General features: G+C 34.0%; 1 protein-coding gene across 1 annotated transcript; it reads left to right on the top strand.

Moving 5' to 3' along the window:
* The first annotated feature begins 1,706 nt into the window (after positions 1-1,706).
* Positions 1,707-13,245, top strand: LOC126698508 (cleavage and polyadenylation specificity factor subunit 2). Its single transcript, XM_050395790.1, has 18 exons — positions 1,707-1,957; positions 2,025-2,193; positions 3,156-3,252; positions 4,002-4,128; positions 4,470-4,588; positions 5,320-5,414; positions 5,520-5,671; positions 5,874-5,931; positions 6,043-6,150; positions 7,512-7,764; positions 8,567-8,751; positions 9,911-10,003; positions 11,133-11,231; positions 11,859-11,990; positions 12,075-12,119; positions 12,208-12,375; positions 12,623-12,697; positions 12,855-13,245. The coding sequence occupies exons 1-18, from the start codon at positions 1,809-1,811 to the stop codon at positions 12,954-12,956; spliced, it is 2,226 nt and encodes a 741-aa protein (XP_050251747.1). The 5' UTR covers positions 1,707-1,808; the 3' UTR covers positions 12,957-13,245.
* The last annotated feature ends 670 nt before the right edge of the window (positions 13,246-13,915 follow it).

Here is a 13,915-nt window from a genome sequence, read left to right as displayed (position 1 = left end):
ATACTAAATCTGTGTCATGAATGAGACCCAATTTGAGGGTGTTTTGAGGGAAAAAGGTTACACAGGCTCTTGGCACCAACAAGATTCTGGTAATCTTCTTGCTTTGAGGCATACATGGCATGTGTAATTGAAGACTACTATAGCTCTCCCAGGCTTTTGAACTAAGAAGTGAGACAAATACACGTGTTGTAATGTGACATCTGAAACTGAAAAATGTGCCACCATTTTAATTTTTTTGTTTAGCTAAAAAGATAAGCAAGCTTCAATTTGTATAAGAGTAGTGTTGTGTTGGATTAAAATGGTCGGAATAATCTCTGTTTGGGAGGATAGACACTAGAAAATGATATGAGCTCCAAGAATATGCATTTATAAAATGCAAAACATTATGGAAAATAATACTTCCCATTTTCTTCTCAAGTTCATTTATTGAGCACAAGCAATCTCTGGTAACCAACAAAATGAAATGGAGGGATAATTAGTGTGACACTCACTATCCAGTCTCCAAACACTGAGCAAGCATAAGTGTGCCTTAGGGTTAAGATTAAAAATTAAAATTATTTCACTATTCAGTTTATTTTTATTACTATTCATAGGTCTCACTGCACTTTTTGGCACTATTCATGGTTTCACTGTATTATTTCAACTAATTTTTACCTTTATCTACAGTACTTTCAGCAATAATTTCTTAGTTTCAGCAAAATAAACGGTATCCAAACATATCCTAAGACTCTTAGCACTAAACTTGCGCAAAAGCAAAAGTATTGGAGTAAAATTCTTATTCTTCAAATATAACATATAAAAAATTCTAATATCCATTACATTGAATAAAAAAAAAGTTAATGGTAAAATGCATATATTTTTTTAAACTTAAAATAATAATATGTTTTGTCTACTAGCTCAAGTGGATAATACAATTGTATGTATAAAGTTTGTAAGTTCATTCTTGTAAAATTTATTATAATTTCTAAAACAAAATTATATAATAAATTTTTAAAAAATAATTGATGGATAATATGACAATATTCTAGTCAAATAAAAAGGTTAAACATGATATTGTATATGGTTCTTTTGTCCTTTATAAAAATACACAACAGTGAAAGTTATGGACAAAATGAAATATATGTTCTGATTGAAATAATATAATCCAAAATCCAAAGATAGAAAATTACAAGAATGGTAAATTTTCTTTGTTCTTATCTTTTGATAGTTAGTTTTTGTATAATAAATCGGTTTCATGCAATTTATTTTAAGATCTAAGTGGCTAATTTAAATCTTCATATATATATATATATATATATATATATTAGTAAAATAATAATAATAAAGCACACTTGAGAATTGAGATGCACCTTATTAAACGAGTTTTTTTTTTTTTTTTTTTTACTTCATTCATTTATGATTTATCCATTCCATTATATTTCTTTATGAACTCTTCTCTAAAAACAGATTCTAAGATAAATTTATTGAGAAAATTACTGAGGATGTGAACAGTGGCCAATATCACCCAATTTTTATTCACAAATTAATCACAACTTCTAATCATGAAAAAAAAAAAAATGTGTGTAGATATAAATTATTTCCAATTTTCCATTCCACACAATTTACTAAGCTCATACTAAACGACGCCGTGCAAACAGTGTAGGCTTACTATAGGCTGTACTTAAAAAACCTTCCAAAAAGAAAAACGCTTGAAAAACGACACCGTCCTCCTCGCTTCCCCGCCGATCCCTCCTCTTCATTCCTCATTTTTAAGACCAAAAAAAAGGTTCAGAGCTATAGAGATTAGAGAGAGAGAGAGAGAGAGAGAGATGGGAACTTCAGTGCAGGTGAGTCCACTATGTGGAGTGTACAACGAGAACCCACTCTCATACTTAGTCTCCATCGACAGCTTCAACTTCCTCATCGACTGTGGCTGGAACGACCACTTCGACCCCACTCTCCTCCAACCTCTCTCCAAGTACCATACAATCTCTCTCCCCATTCTCTCTCTAAAAAACCTCCTTTGCTGATTTTGCTCTTTGCAGGGTAGCGTCGACGATAGACGCGGTACTGGTGTCGCATCCAGACACGCTTCACCTCGGCGCGCTTCCTTATGCCATGAAGCAGCTCGGACTCAACGCTCCGGTTTACGCCACCGAGCCGGTTTACAGATTAGGTCTTCTCACTATGTACGAGCAGTTTCTCTCGAGAAAGGTGAACCTTTTTTTCTTCCATAACTCGATTTCTTTGAGTACTGTGTATTATTGTAAATTTTTAATTGAAATGTGATTTCCTAGATATATAGTGTGATATACTTTGATTGAATGTATCTTAATTGCGTTATTAACTTGATGAGGGAGTAGCTTTAATGGTGGGTTCTAACTAGAAAAGTCTCTTATTCCTGAATGAGCAACGCTACCTGAGGTCAAATTCCGCTTACACAGAAAATGTACATTTTGGTATCTTTGTCTGCTAGTAATGAGTGACGCCAAAGGTTCAAATCCTATAGTATCTAATTAAATATAAAGAATAATTTAATGTTGGCCTTTTCTGCGTTCAGTATATATGATCGGTCAAGATGTACATAAACAAATGAAAATTTGTGAATTTATTACTTAGGATGCGTTTGGGATTTGAGAAAAAGTTAACTTATTTTACTTTTTAGCTTATTTTTGCTCCTAAAGTGGGTCCCATTGCTCCAAAAGTCAGCTTTTAGCTTTTTTTTTTTTTCTACTTTCAGCAAAATAGGCGGTTCCCAAACGGAGTCTTAATCTAGATAGTAGAGAAGCTTGGGTTAAAAATTAGAACACTATGCTATTTATCAGGAAAAAACGAGAAAGAAAATCTGCACTCACAATGTAAGTCATGAAATAGGAACAGAATGACTTATCTGGTTATTTTTTGCAAAAATTGTTCTTGGAGTGTTCTCCTTTTAGCCTTTAAATCATCAATCATCAGTCACTTTAACTGCCTTTTTTTGCAACACATTTTTTGTTGTTGTGAAGATTGTATTTTCTTTTATCAAAACCAATTTGTGCATTTAACTTTTTTCCTTGAGTTCTCTTATTCTGATTTGTGGTTCTTTTGGAACTTCCATCTGTTTGTTGCAATTTTTTTTTGGTGTTATGTGTGCTGATAAGTTAATTTGGCGTGTAATTATATCTCTTCTTTTGCAGCAAATATCAGAGTTTGATCTGTTTACTTTAGATGATATTGATTCTGCTTTCCAAGCTATGACCAGACTAACCTATTCTCAGAACCATCATCTCACTGGTATGCATTTTTAGTGATGATCTGTGTTCACTTTTGGGGGGTTATACATGTACATTCATTCTTTTCTCTTCTTTCGAGTTAAGTGATTTGGGTGAAAAAAAAAAAAAGGAATTTACGGGTTAAGGTGTCAGTTTTCTGCCGTCTGTTCTACAAAGCTTTTGATGTACATGTGGTAGACTATGAGAATCGATGCTCTGTATGGACTTGTACCTCGTGAGTACAATGATGTATCTATAAAGTGAATGGTGTTTTAAGTTAAAAAAGGAGAAGTTATATTATCAATCCAATAAGGCATGAAAGTTTTAAGCATGTCCACTTTTGGAATGTTTTCACATTTAGTGTCCATTTGGGAACAGCTTATCTAGCTTTTTGCTGAAATTTTTTTACTGAAAGTATGCTAAAGTATACTTGTATCTTGAAAAAATTTGGAAAAGTGAGAAAATGCTGAAAAAATGGGGTTTTAAAAAGCTATACATAAAAGCTAAAAGCTAAAATCTAAAGTTGATGCCAAACAGACTCTTAGAGGGGCTTCTTCCCTATTCATCAATTTTGATATGGATTGAGACGATTGGATGCTAAATCGGGTTGGTCATGTATACATTATCAGTGGAATTTGGATGTGACATGTATTTTAGATGCATTGATAATCTTATTTTTTGCCTCCCTCCCCCTCCTCTTGCTTTCTCCCCTTTTAATTAAAATTTTTTTTTTTCCTTCTTTTGTTTTTGGAATTATTATACTAATGTTAGGCAAAGGGGAGGGAATTGTGATTGCTCCTCATGTGGCTGGGCATCTTTTGGGAGGTACTATGTGGAAGATAACAAAGGATGGTGAGGATGTCATATATGCTGTTGACTTAAACCATCGCAAAGAAAGGTACATCTTCCTTCCAACAATTGCCATAATACAATATTCTGGTAGAGAACCACATTCCAGACAACTCAATCCAAAATGTGGTACATTTCATCCAAATACACTAATTTTGGGAATTGAAAATTTCCTTCTTTGATATTTTAGGTTAAATTAAGATCTTTCATCTATCACGTTTAAGTCTAACCCCATCATTCCATGTGGTGGTGTGCTACATTCCCATATTGTTCCATATACTACAACAATTTGCTTCATAGGTGACTTGGACCTTCATTCTAATTGATTTTACTTGTTTACACTTCAATAAAGAAATAGGAAAAAATACTTATTGGTGTGGTTTTTATCAGGCATTTGAATGGAACTGTTCTAGCATCTTTTGTGCGGCCTGCTGTTCTAATTACAGATGCTTATAACGCTCTGAATAATCAGCCTTATAGACGTGGTGAAAAGGAGAATGAATTTGGAGGTACCATATTCTTATGATTTTGAAACTTTTCATCGACCTTTATGTCCCATAATTTTTTTATTCTAATTTGGTAAATTACACATGCACCCATTGGGTCTTGAACTCACGGCCTCACCCTCCATTCCATTATTCTATGAGGAGGAAGTGCTAGTTAAGCCATTGGTCATTGGCACTTTTAGATCCTTACTTTTGTTGGCTGTGTTGAATTTTGGTATTTCCTGTAGAAAAAATATATGCACATGCATAAACACTGATCAAATAGTTGTAGATAACGTATGTGCGTGGGTTTATGATTGTTATGCTACCTTTTATGTGACTGGTCTATCATCTTTCTCCAGCCCTCAGTCCTAATAACGGGTGTTGTCAATGCTTTTAACAATCAGCCTAATAGATGCGAGAAAAAACAATGTATTATTTTGACAAACGTGTTGGTTTATGATATAATACATGTTCCTCCCTGTTTTTATAAATTTTTTTAATGTGTAATTTTCGTTTTTAATATTTCAAAGTTATACACGCATGCATGAATGCCTAGCACATAGTCATTGATAACAACTATATATTTCAAGATTATGTTCCTCTTCCCACAAGAGTGGACAAAGGGTGAGGTTGTGTGTTCAAAACCCACCGAGTGCATGTGTAACTTACCAGTAAAAAAACTTATATATTTCAAGATTATGCTGAGGAACATGGTTTTTGTATTCTTATCTTATCTTGCTTTGTTTATTTAGAAACCATAAAGAAAACTCTAGGTGCTGGTGGAAATGTATTACTACCTGTGGACACAGTTGGGCGAGTATTGGAGCTTATTTTAACATTAGAACAGGTTAGTAGGGAATATGCACTTTTCTTGGTCTGATTAACTGTATAGTATTCCTTGTACAATTATCATTCAGCGATTTTTGATGTTGGGCCTTGGTCATGGTTGCAGTATTGGACGGATAAAAGCTTGAACTATCCCATCTTCTTTCTTACATACGTCGCATCTAGCACGATTGATTATGTTAAGAGTTTCCTTGAGTGGATGAGTGATTCCATTGCAAAGTCTTTTGAACAGAATCGTGAAAATCCCTTTCTTCTTAAGTAAGTTGCTATTTCTTAATAAATTATTTTCCTAAGAATATTCTGCACTTTGATATTGCCATTGCTTTTTGTGCAGCCTTAGATTTTATTTTCTTGTTTTCTGTGTACTTAAAGACAATCTAAAATATCTGAATAACTAAACATATAAAATGCAGCTTCATATTCTTGGGTAATATTTCTTACAGGAAATTTTCATTTGCAGACATGTCAGATTTTGTATTAGCAAGAGTGAACTTGATAATGCTCCAGATGGTCCAAAGGTTATATTGCCTCTGTATACATTAACTTCGCTTTTGCCCACTATTGATGGAAATGACACATACATTTTATATTCTTAGCCACACAAAAAAGGACTTATACATTTAATGCAGGTTGTTCTAGCATCCATGGCGAGTTTGGAAGTGGGTTTTTCACATGATATATTTGTCGAATGGGCAACAGATGCCAAGAATCTTGTCCTCTTCACTGAAAGAGGCCAGGTATATTTTTTAGGACCTTGGATGTTGACTTGTCCATGATAGGCATTTAAGCTGTTTACTTATGAAAAAGAATTTTGAGTTGTCTTACACTCTCTGAAGTTTAGATATTGATAACTAATCTGGAATTTGTCCTTGAAGCTAATGCTGTGATTGAGTTTGCGTGCTTCAATTTGTTATATCCAAACCTGGAATTTGAGAATTCACAATCCCCTGTCATTGCAGCTGTGAAACTTCTAATTCTGCAAACACAACGAAGATTGTGTTTGAGTTCATTCCTATTTCATTTGTGCTCTATCCTTTTCAATGAAATCATACTTTCATGATATCTCCTCCCCCTTAAAGAAATCGAACTGTTTTGCTCATGTAGAATTTACCATGCATGCTAGGTCTTAATTGATGCTGCTGCTCAATCTTAAAATGTTAAAAAAGTAAACAGATGCTTTCATGGAAATCCACAAGGATGTCATTGGCTTTTTTAACTTCTTGGGTTGACAGTTGGCTACACAGGTCCTTATTAGTCAAATGCCTCTATTGAGGTCGATATCTTCTATATGTATCCCAAGCCATTGCCTAAATCATTTTCTTTTGTTTATTCTATTCTTGCTTTGGTATACATTTGACTTAAAAATTTTGTAATTTTGGCCTTATTATGCGTTGTAAACACTTCCCAACTTCTTTCATCTTGCCCTTCAATATGGTTTGTCCTCTTAAACTGCTTCTGTTGTCATGGTTGATCCATCCCAGATCTAGAATGCAGTTTTCACAGCCTTGAGGACATCAGTTTTAACTATTTTCTCATTACTAAGCCTGGCTTTTCTTAGTTACAACCTTTAGTCCTCTTAAAGCACCTTTTTCATGACTTCATCATATAACATCCCTGTTCTAGTATTTTCAATAAGACCATATGTTTACGCAGGTGTCATTGTGCTTCTTCTTGAATAATTTTGTTAAATTTGTCTTTGGGCAATGTCCATGTGACAATAGGTAAAGAGATATTTGATCGTCTGATTTCTTCATATTAAAATATTCAGATGTATTATGATCCTTTAAAGTCAATATATCACATTTGATAACATTCCTGTATTGAGGATTTCTTTTATTGATGGAATGGGATATTTTTCACTATATTGCATAATGCTCTATAATTCGTTCTGTTCAAGATTTAATGAACTATTGTGGTTACTGATATTATACCCATGTGAATGACAGAATCTACTTTCTTAAGCCTTATTTGAATTTATTTTCAGTTTTCAGTAAGCATTGGGAGTGAACTTTCTATCCAATTTCATTGCAAAATTATCTGGAAAATCTTTTTCTGTATTAAAACATAAATGTACTGACACCTTACTGTGAATATGTAGTTTGCTTCATTAGCTCGTATACTCCAGGCAGATCCACCTCCAAAAGCTGTTAAAGTCACCATGTCCAAGAGGGTTCCTTTGGTTGGAGACGAGCTAATTGCTTATGAAGAAGAGCAAAACCGAATAAAAAAGGAAGAAGCTTTAAAAGCTACTCTCATCAAAGAGGAGGAATCGAAGGCATCTCAAAGTGCTGATATTAATGCGAGCGATCCAATGGTTATCGATGTTAGCAAAACACTTGCTTCACCAGATGGTATGTACCAATAATTGCAGTTCCCTTCCAGGGAATGAGTGCTTTGAAGGATTATTCTGAGGATCCTAGATAATCCCCTTGTAAGGCACATGTTCTAGTTCAAAATGAACAGCAGCGCATTGTTGTTGCTTCTGCTGTTGCTATTCTTGTGGGTTTATATAATACGTATATGTGTGTATATTTGTTTATATATCTTTATGTGTAAAACTGGATGATATCTTAGAAATATAAGTGTGTTCTGTATGTCATTGGATGGATCTGCTTTTATTTAATTGATTCCTAAAAGTAATAAGTTCCCATTGGTTTGATAAATAAATCAGAAGACTAAAACTCCATTTGCCTCCCTTGACCTTAAACTAGTTGGATGTAGAATAATGATATAATGATTTCTGCACTTGAAACTTATTGCTATCGACGAAAGTATACTCTTTGTGCACTCATGCATGACGACAATAATGCTATCATCATCTATGTACTGACTTCTTGAATTTTTCTGTACATGACGAGAATAATGCTATCATTATGCATGACAACAGTAATTCCTCATCTCCTCAAAAACTTATAGCAGGCATCCAACTACCATTCGAATTTGTCCATGAAATTTCTCGCATATGTTTTTCTCCTGAAATAGACAAAATCTGGTTTCACCCCCATTTAGTCTTTGTTTGGTGATTCTTGACGGTACTATTGATCTTGTGCTTACGGATTATCCCGTATTCTAGAATTAGTTGATATCTATTTTAGAGTAACATTGTACCATTTTTCAGTGCGAATACTGAGTTTTTCTGACTGTACCCTGCAGTGGCTGGTCAACACAGTGCTGGGTACCGGGACATATTAATCGACGGATTTGTTCCTCCATCCACCAGTGTTGCCCCAATGTTTCCCTTTTACGAAAATACTTTTGACTGGGATGATTTTGGGGAAGTTATAAATCCTGATGATTATGTAATCAAGGATGAAGACATGGACCAAACAGGAATGCATGTGAGTTTCTATTTGTGAGATATTCCTCTTTGGTTGCAATGAAGCTTGACATCAGAGTAGTATACTTTACTGTTAAATGTGCTTTTGTTTATTTGCTGATGTATTTTTTTAGTAAGTGTTTATTAGTTGATGTATTTCACTGGGATATCCTTTCTACAAAAGAATTTCCTTATCTTGTATGTTTTTTTGATAAGTACCTTAACTTGTATGTAACATTGGGAGTTATAATTTTTATTCTTTATCTAGTACTTGAGGGAAAGGAATTCTTGAATACTTGTGCCCCTCTTAGCAAGTTATTTGGGTATGAGGATGATGCCTTAACTTCTGTTGCAAAGTGCTAAAAAATTTGCTAATAAAAAAAATTGTGGAATAGTTGCTTGGTAATAACAGTAATGCTAGGACCAAAACTAAAGCCACAACTTGTCCACATGGCAAGTTGTGAGTGGTGGAGTTGCGGATCCACCACTCACAATTCGCCACGTGAGCAAGTTTTGGCAAAATTGGTCTTAGCATTTTTGTGGTAATAATGACCATGTATCCAAGATTGATTATCATAGTTGTGTCCTGGATAAAAGAATCCTAAAATGGTTCTTATTTAGCGTTAAGGAAACTTGCAATTTTGGCAAGTGAAATGAGATTAGAATATAGAGTTCTGGAATGGTCACAAGACCGAAGTCTTATAAAAAAAAATAGTCACAAGACTGAAGTGATGGCTGTACCAATTCTGAATATCTGGACGGCTTAGAAAGAAATGAGGAGATCAAACATGGTGAGGTTTGCAAAAAGTGAAGGTGAAAAACATGGACAGTCATATACTAATTTTTTTTCTTAGAAAATAAATCTGAAAACTGTATGTTCCTTGAAAGGTAAGAAAAAGTGGAGTGAAGGAATCCGTAGTTTGACCTAAAAATTAATGCTGTTTGATATTTTTCAGAGAAAGAGTAAGTAGCATGAATTAACAGTTTTTGCCAGGGTTCCATGCATAACTTTGTGATTTTTCTTAAATATTATCACCCATATGTGTCTTTCTTTTATGGAAATGATTATACTACCATCTCTGCTTCATTTCATCGATATTTTAAAATGGTGGATGGAGAATTGTGTATATTATTATGCTCAAAGTCTTATGGATGATCATCATATTTCTCATCTATCTCAGGTTGGTGGCAATTTAGATGGAAAATTTGATGAAGGCTCTGCCAATTTGATCCTTGACACAAAACCTTCAAAAGTTGTGTCTAATGAATTAACAGTAAGTTGAACTCTGGCTTAGGGTTGTATGAAGGTTTATTTCTTTTCTCGTCATGCTCAGATTATATCTTTGTGGATTTTTCACATAATTGTTGCTGTTTTGACATTCTACAGTGTGCATAAGTCATTACAATATACTTTGACTCATTTCTGTTCTAATTTCATGCGGTTTCATGTGGTGTCTTTAGAGGGAGAGAAATAGTAGATGTTTTGAAGATATTGAGAGATCTATTCCGGAACTCAAGCTATTCTTTTTTAGAACTTTATTGGATTGGTTGTTTGCTTTGCAAAAACCCCTTGTACACTCCCTGTGTACTAGGGTGTTCCTTTTTGATATCAATAAAACTTATTACTTATCAAAAAAAAGAATTTCATGTGGTTTCATGTGTATAAATGGATTTTAAAAAAAAAAAAAAAAATTATTATGGTCCAAAAAGTGATTCTGTCTATTTCAAACCTTTTTCTCCTTAAAATAATCATTATTACAGTAAAATGTGTTTCCCTTCTGATGGTGTCATTTTCTTGCTTGTAGTTTTTGTTTTCTTTCTTGTTGGGGGGATGGTTTTACAAATTTTAATATATATTTTTTAACTTTTAATTTCTTGTTCTTCCCTGTAAATGTTGGTCTTTGTTAATGAAAAATAATGGTGCTCTCTTGTAATTCTATAGGATTGGTTCAAATGTGCACATTGTCTATTTGAACTCTCTCCTCTATGAAGTCGAGGAGAGAGTTCACATTATTTTACTTATTAAAAAAAATAGTGGTGTTCCTTGTTTTAGACATTTTGTGAATTGAGGAATAAATTTATTTTTCTGTTTTTGCTAATATATTGTATTTTTTTTAATATGAACAATAATAAACTTTAATGAAATTGTACTTAATATGGTGACATGCTGTCTTAAATGGTGGACCTCATTTAAGAATTTATTGATGTAAGAGTTGTTGCCATGTCTTTTGCCTGTTTTCTTAATAATGTGGCTCTGAAACTTGAAATGATGGACAGGTTTACTTCTGGACATAGGGCCTCTCTCAAGTTCTTGATGTGATGTTACTTTGTTGTTGTGGTTTCTTGGAATTGGCTATTCATTGAAATTATGTTCTAAATTGGTGATGACATTCTCTATTTCAGGTGCACGTGAAGTGTTCGTTGATTTATATGGACTTTGAGGGCCGTTCTGATGGCCGATCTATTAAATCAATTCTCTCCCAAGTGGCTCCCCTGAAGCTTGTAAGAATGCTTTCTTTATAATTGTCAGTTTGCTTCTTAGTCATGAGCTCTAGTTTAAATGACTCTTCTTCACCTTGCAAGATCAAATGTAAGGGAATACATCTTTAGTTTAAAATTCATTGGGTGCATGCATAACTTACGAATAAAAAACTAATTCCCTAATTATCTTTCAACTTTTGGTAGTTAAGGCCAAACTTTTGTAGTCTACATTGCTTAGTATCCCCTATTCATTTTGAGTATGCTAGTTTCAGATGATTATGTGATCATGGTGACAAATATATAGCACTGTTTGCTAGTTGCCATGCTTTCATGAACACAATGCCTTCTATGTGGATGTCCTCTACTTATTCCTGAGCAATGCAAAGTTTCTCAAATGAAATTGAGTTTTCCAAAAGGGGACTGACATAAGACATGCAAAGCTCTAGAATGGTAGGAAAGTGAGAGAATTTATTTTGTAAGTGTTATATTATTGTGTGAGTTATTGCTGTTTTATCTTTCTTTTCAGATGATTCAAAAGTCATTCCATGTATTCTGATTTTTGGATCCAAGTAGAGATCTTTCAGCACTTGCATGTGGAGGCTTGATCAGCTTTGACTTACCCTATACATATACTTGTTTTTCCTTAAGGTTCTGGTGCATGGATCAGCCGAGGCCACAGAGCATTTGAAGCAACACTGCTTGAAGCATGTTTGCCCGCACGTTTATGCTCCTCATATTGAGGAAACGATTGATGTCACCTCTGATTTGTGCGCTTATAAGGTATAAGTAGAGACGTCTGTTTTCTATGTGGACCAGTGATTTCAGAAACCTAAATTCGTTATATTCTTGTTACGTGAAATGCAGGTACAACTTTCAGAGAAGCTGATGAGTAATGTGCTCTTTAAGAAGGTAAGCACATAGTAGTCTTGTGTCTAAACAATATCATAGCATTTATATGTGATCTCCCTCAGCATGTCTGATGTAAATGCAATCACAGCTTGGAGATTATGAGATAGCCTGGGTTGATGCTGAAGTAGGGAAGACAGACAGTGGCATGCTGTCTCTACTTCCCTGTTCAAATGCAGCTCCATTGCATAAATCTGTTCTTGTTGGTGATCTTAAAATGGCAGATTTCAAGCAGTTTCTTGCCAGTAAGGGCGTCCAGGTACAGTTCCTCTGCTTGGGTGTCATTTATTACCTTGTATTTCCCTTATGAGTCTATGACACATGCGATAAATGTGAGCCACTTGATAATCAAGAACTGACAGTTGGTTTGCCCATGTTTGGTCCTTCAGTATAGAAATATGGTAAATGGAATTATCTTATGTGCTAGAGCCAAAGTAAGGAAAGATTTTAGGCCAGTATGGAATGTGCTTGATAGAGGAAAAGATTATAGCTTGTTAACTTTACAGGTTGAATTTGCTGGTGGGGCTTTGCGATGTGGGGAGTATGTGACAATACGCAAGGTTGGGGATGCAAGCCAGAAAGTGAGTGATTCTGCTTTACACTTTTGTTTTTGGTTGTGCAAGGGAATTGAACTTTCTTTCAAGCTAGTATCAGTTTTGAACTAAGACAATTGCAGGGCTGATCCTCTTTTCCTGTTTGTGGATGAAAAGCCTCATTAGTAAATCGTCTTTTTTGCAGGGTGGTGGTTCTGGTCTTCAGCAAATTCTAATCGAAGGCCCCCTATGTGAAGATTATTATAAGATCCGGGATTATTTATATTCACAGTTCTTTTTGCTTTAAGTCTAGATTTAATACCTGTAATCCCCTTTGGCTAAAGCTCTATGTGAAATTGGTAGTACTTCCTATTCTGTGCAAGCGCAATCTAGTTAAGTATTTGTAAATGTATCATGCAAGCGCAATCAAGCCCTTCTTTTTATTTATTTATTTTTTTTCAAATTTTAAAATTATGTATTAGTCTGAATAGGTAATCTCTTTTTTTTTTTTAATACCAGAATAGGTACTTTTAGTTCATTTGTGCGTGCAATTACTTATGAAAGATGAATTAAAATTGTGTTTTTTACTCTATTCATTTTCGAGTACTAAAATCTCCACTTGAGCTTCTGTAAAAGCGAGCAATTTGTAATTTTTTTACAAAACCGCTCAATGTTTATGTTCCCTTTCATCATTCAGTAATGTTAATTTGTGGCCATCTATTATTGTTTACGGTGATACACTATTTAATATGCGATCCACTGCATCAGCTATCAATGTACGATACAACTATCATCTCAAAAAAAAAAAAAAAAAAAAAATGTACGATACAACTAAACCATTTCAAGTCTCTCCTATTCTGACAGAAATTTAATATAGGGTAGGCAAGAAGTATGTATCAATATGCTAGTGTAAATGTATTTTTTATAATTCAAATAGTTGGGGCTTGGGAGCTTGTATTTTGAATTTTTCTGTTGAAAATACTAATAGGTATTAACCAATTACATGATTCTTTAGCAGTGTAAACAGTTTAAAAAAAAAAATTGCAGCAGACTAATGGTCAATACGTGTTAATAACTTAATATGTGTGCGTTTAGCTTCAACTTAAAAAGCCAGATTATTGTACTATTCAGCTTATTTTTACTACTATTTATGGGTTTCATTGCATTTTTTGGAACTATTCATAAGTTTCACTGTACTATTTTAAGTAACTTTTACATTTATTTACAGTGCTTTCAGTAAAAAGTTTCCAGTTTCAGCAAAATAAG

This window comes from Quercus robur, chromosome 9 (assembly GCF_932294415.1).
Source record: "Quercus robur chromosome 9, dhQueRobu3.1, whole genome shotgun sequence".
Lineage (NCBI taxonomy): Eukaryota > Viridiplantae > Streptophyta > Magnoliopsida > Fagales > Fagaceae > Quercus > Quercus robur.
This window is presented reverse-complemented; position numbering and strand designations above follow the sequence as displayed.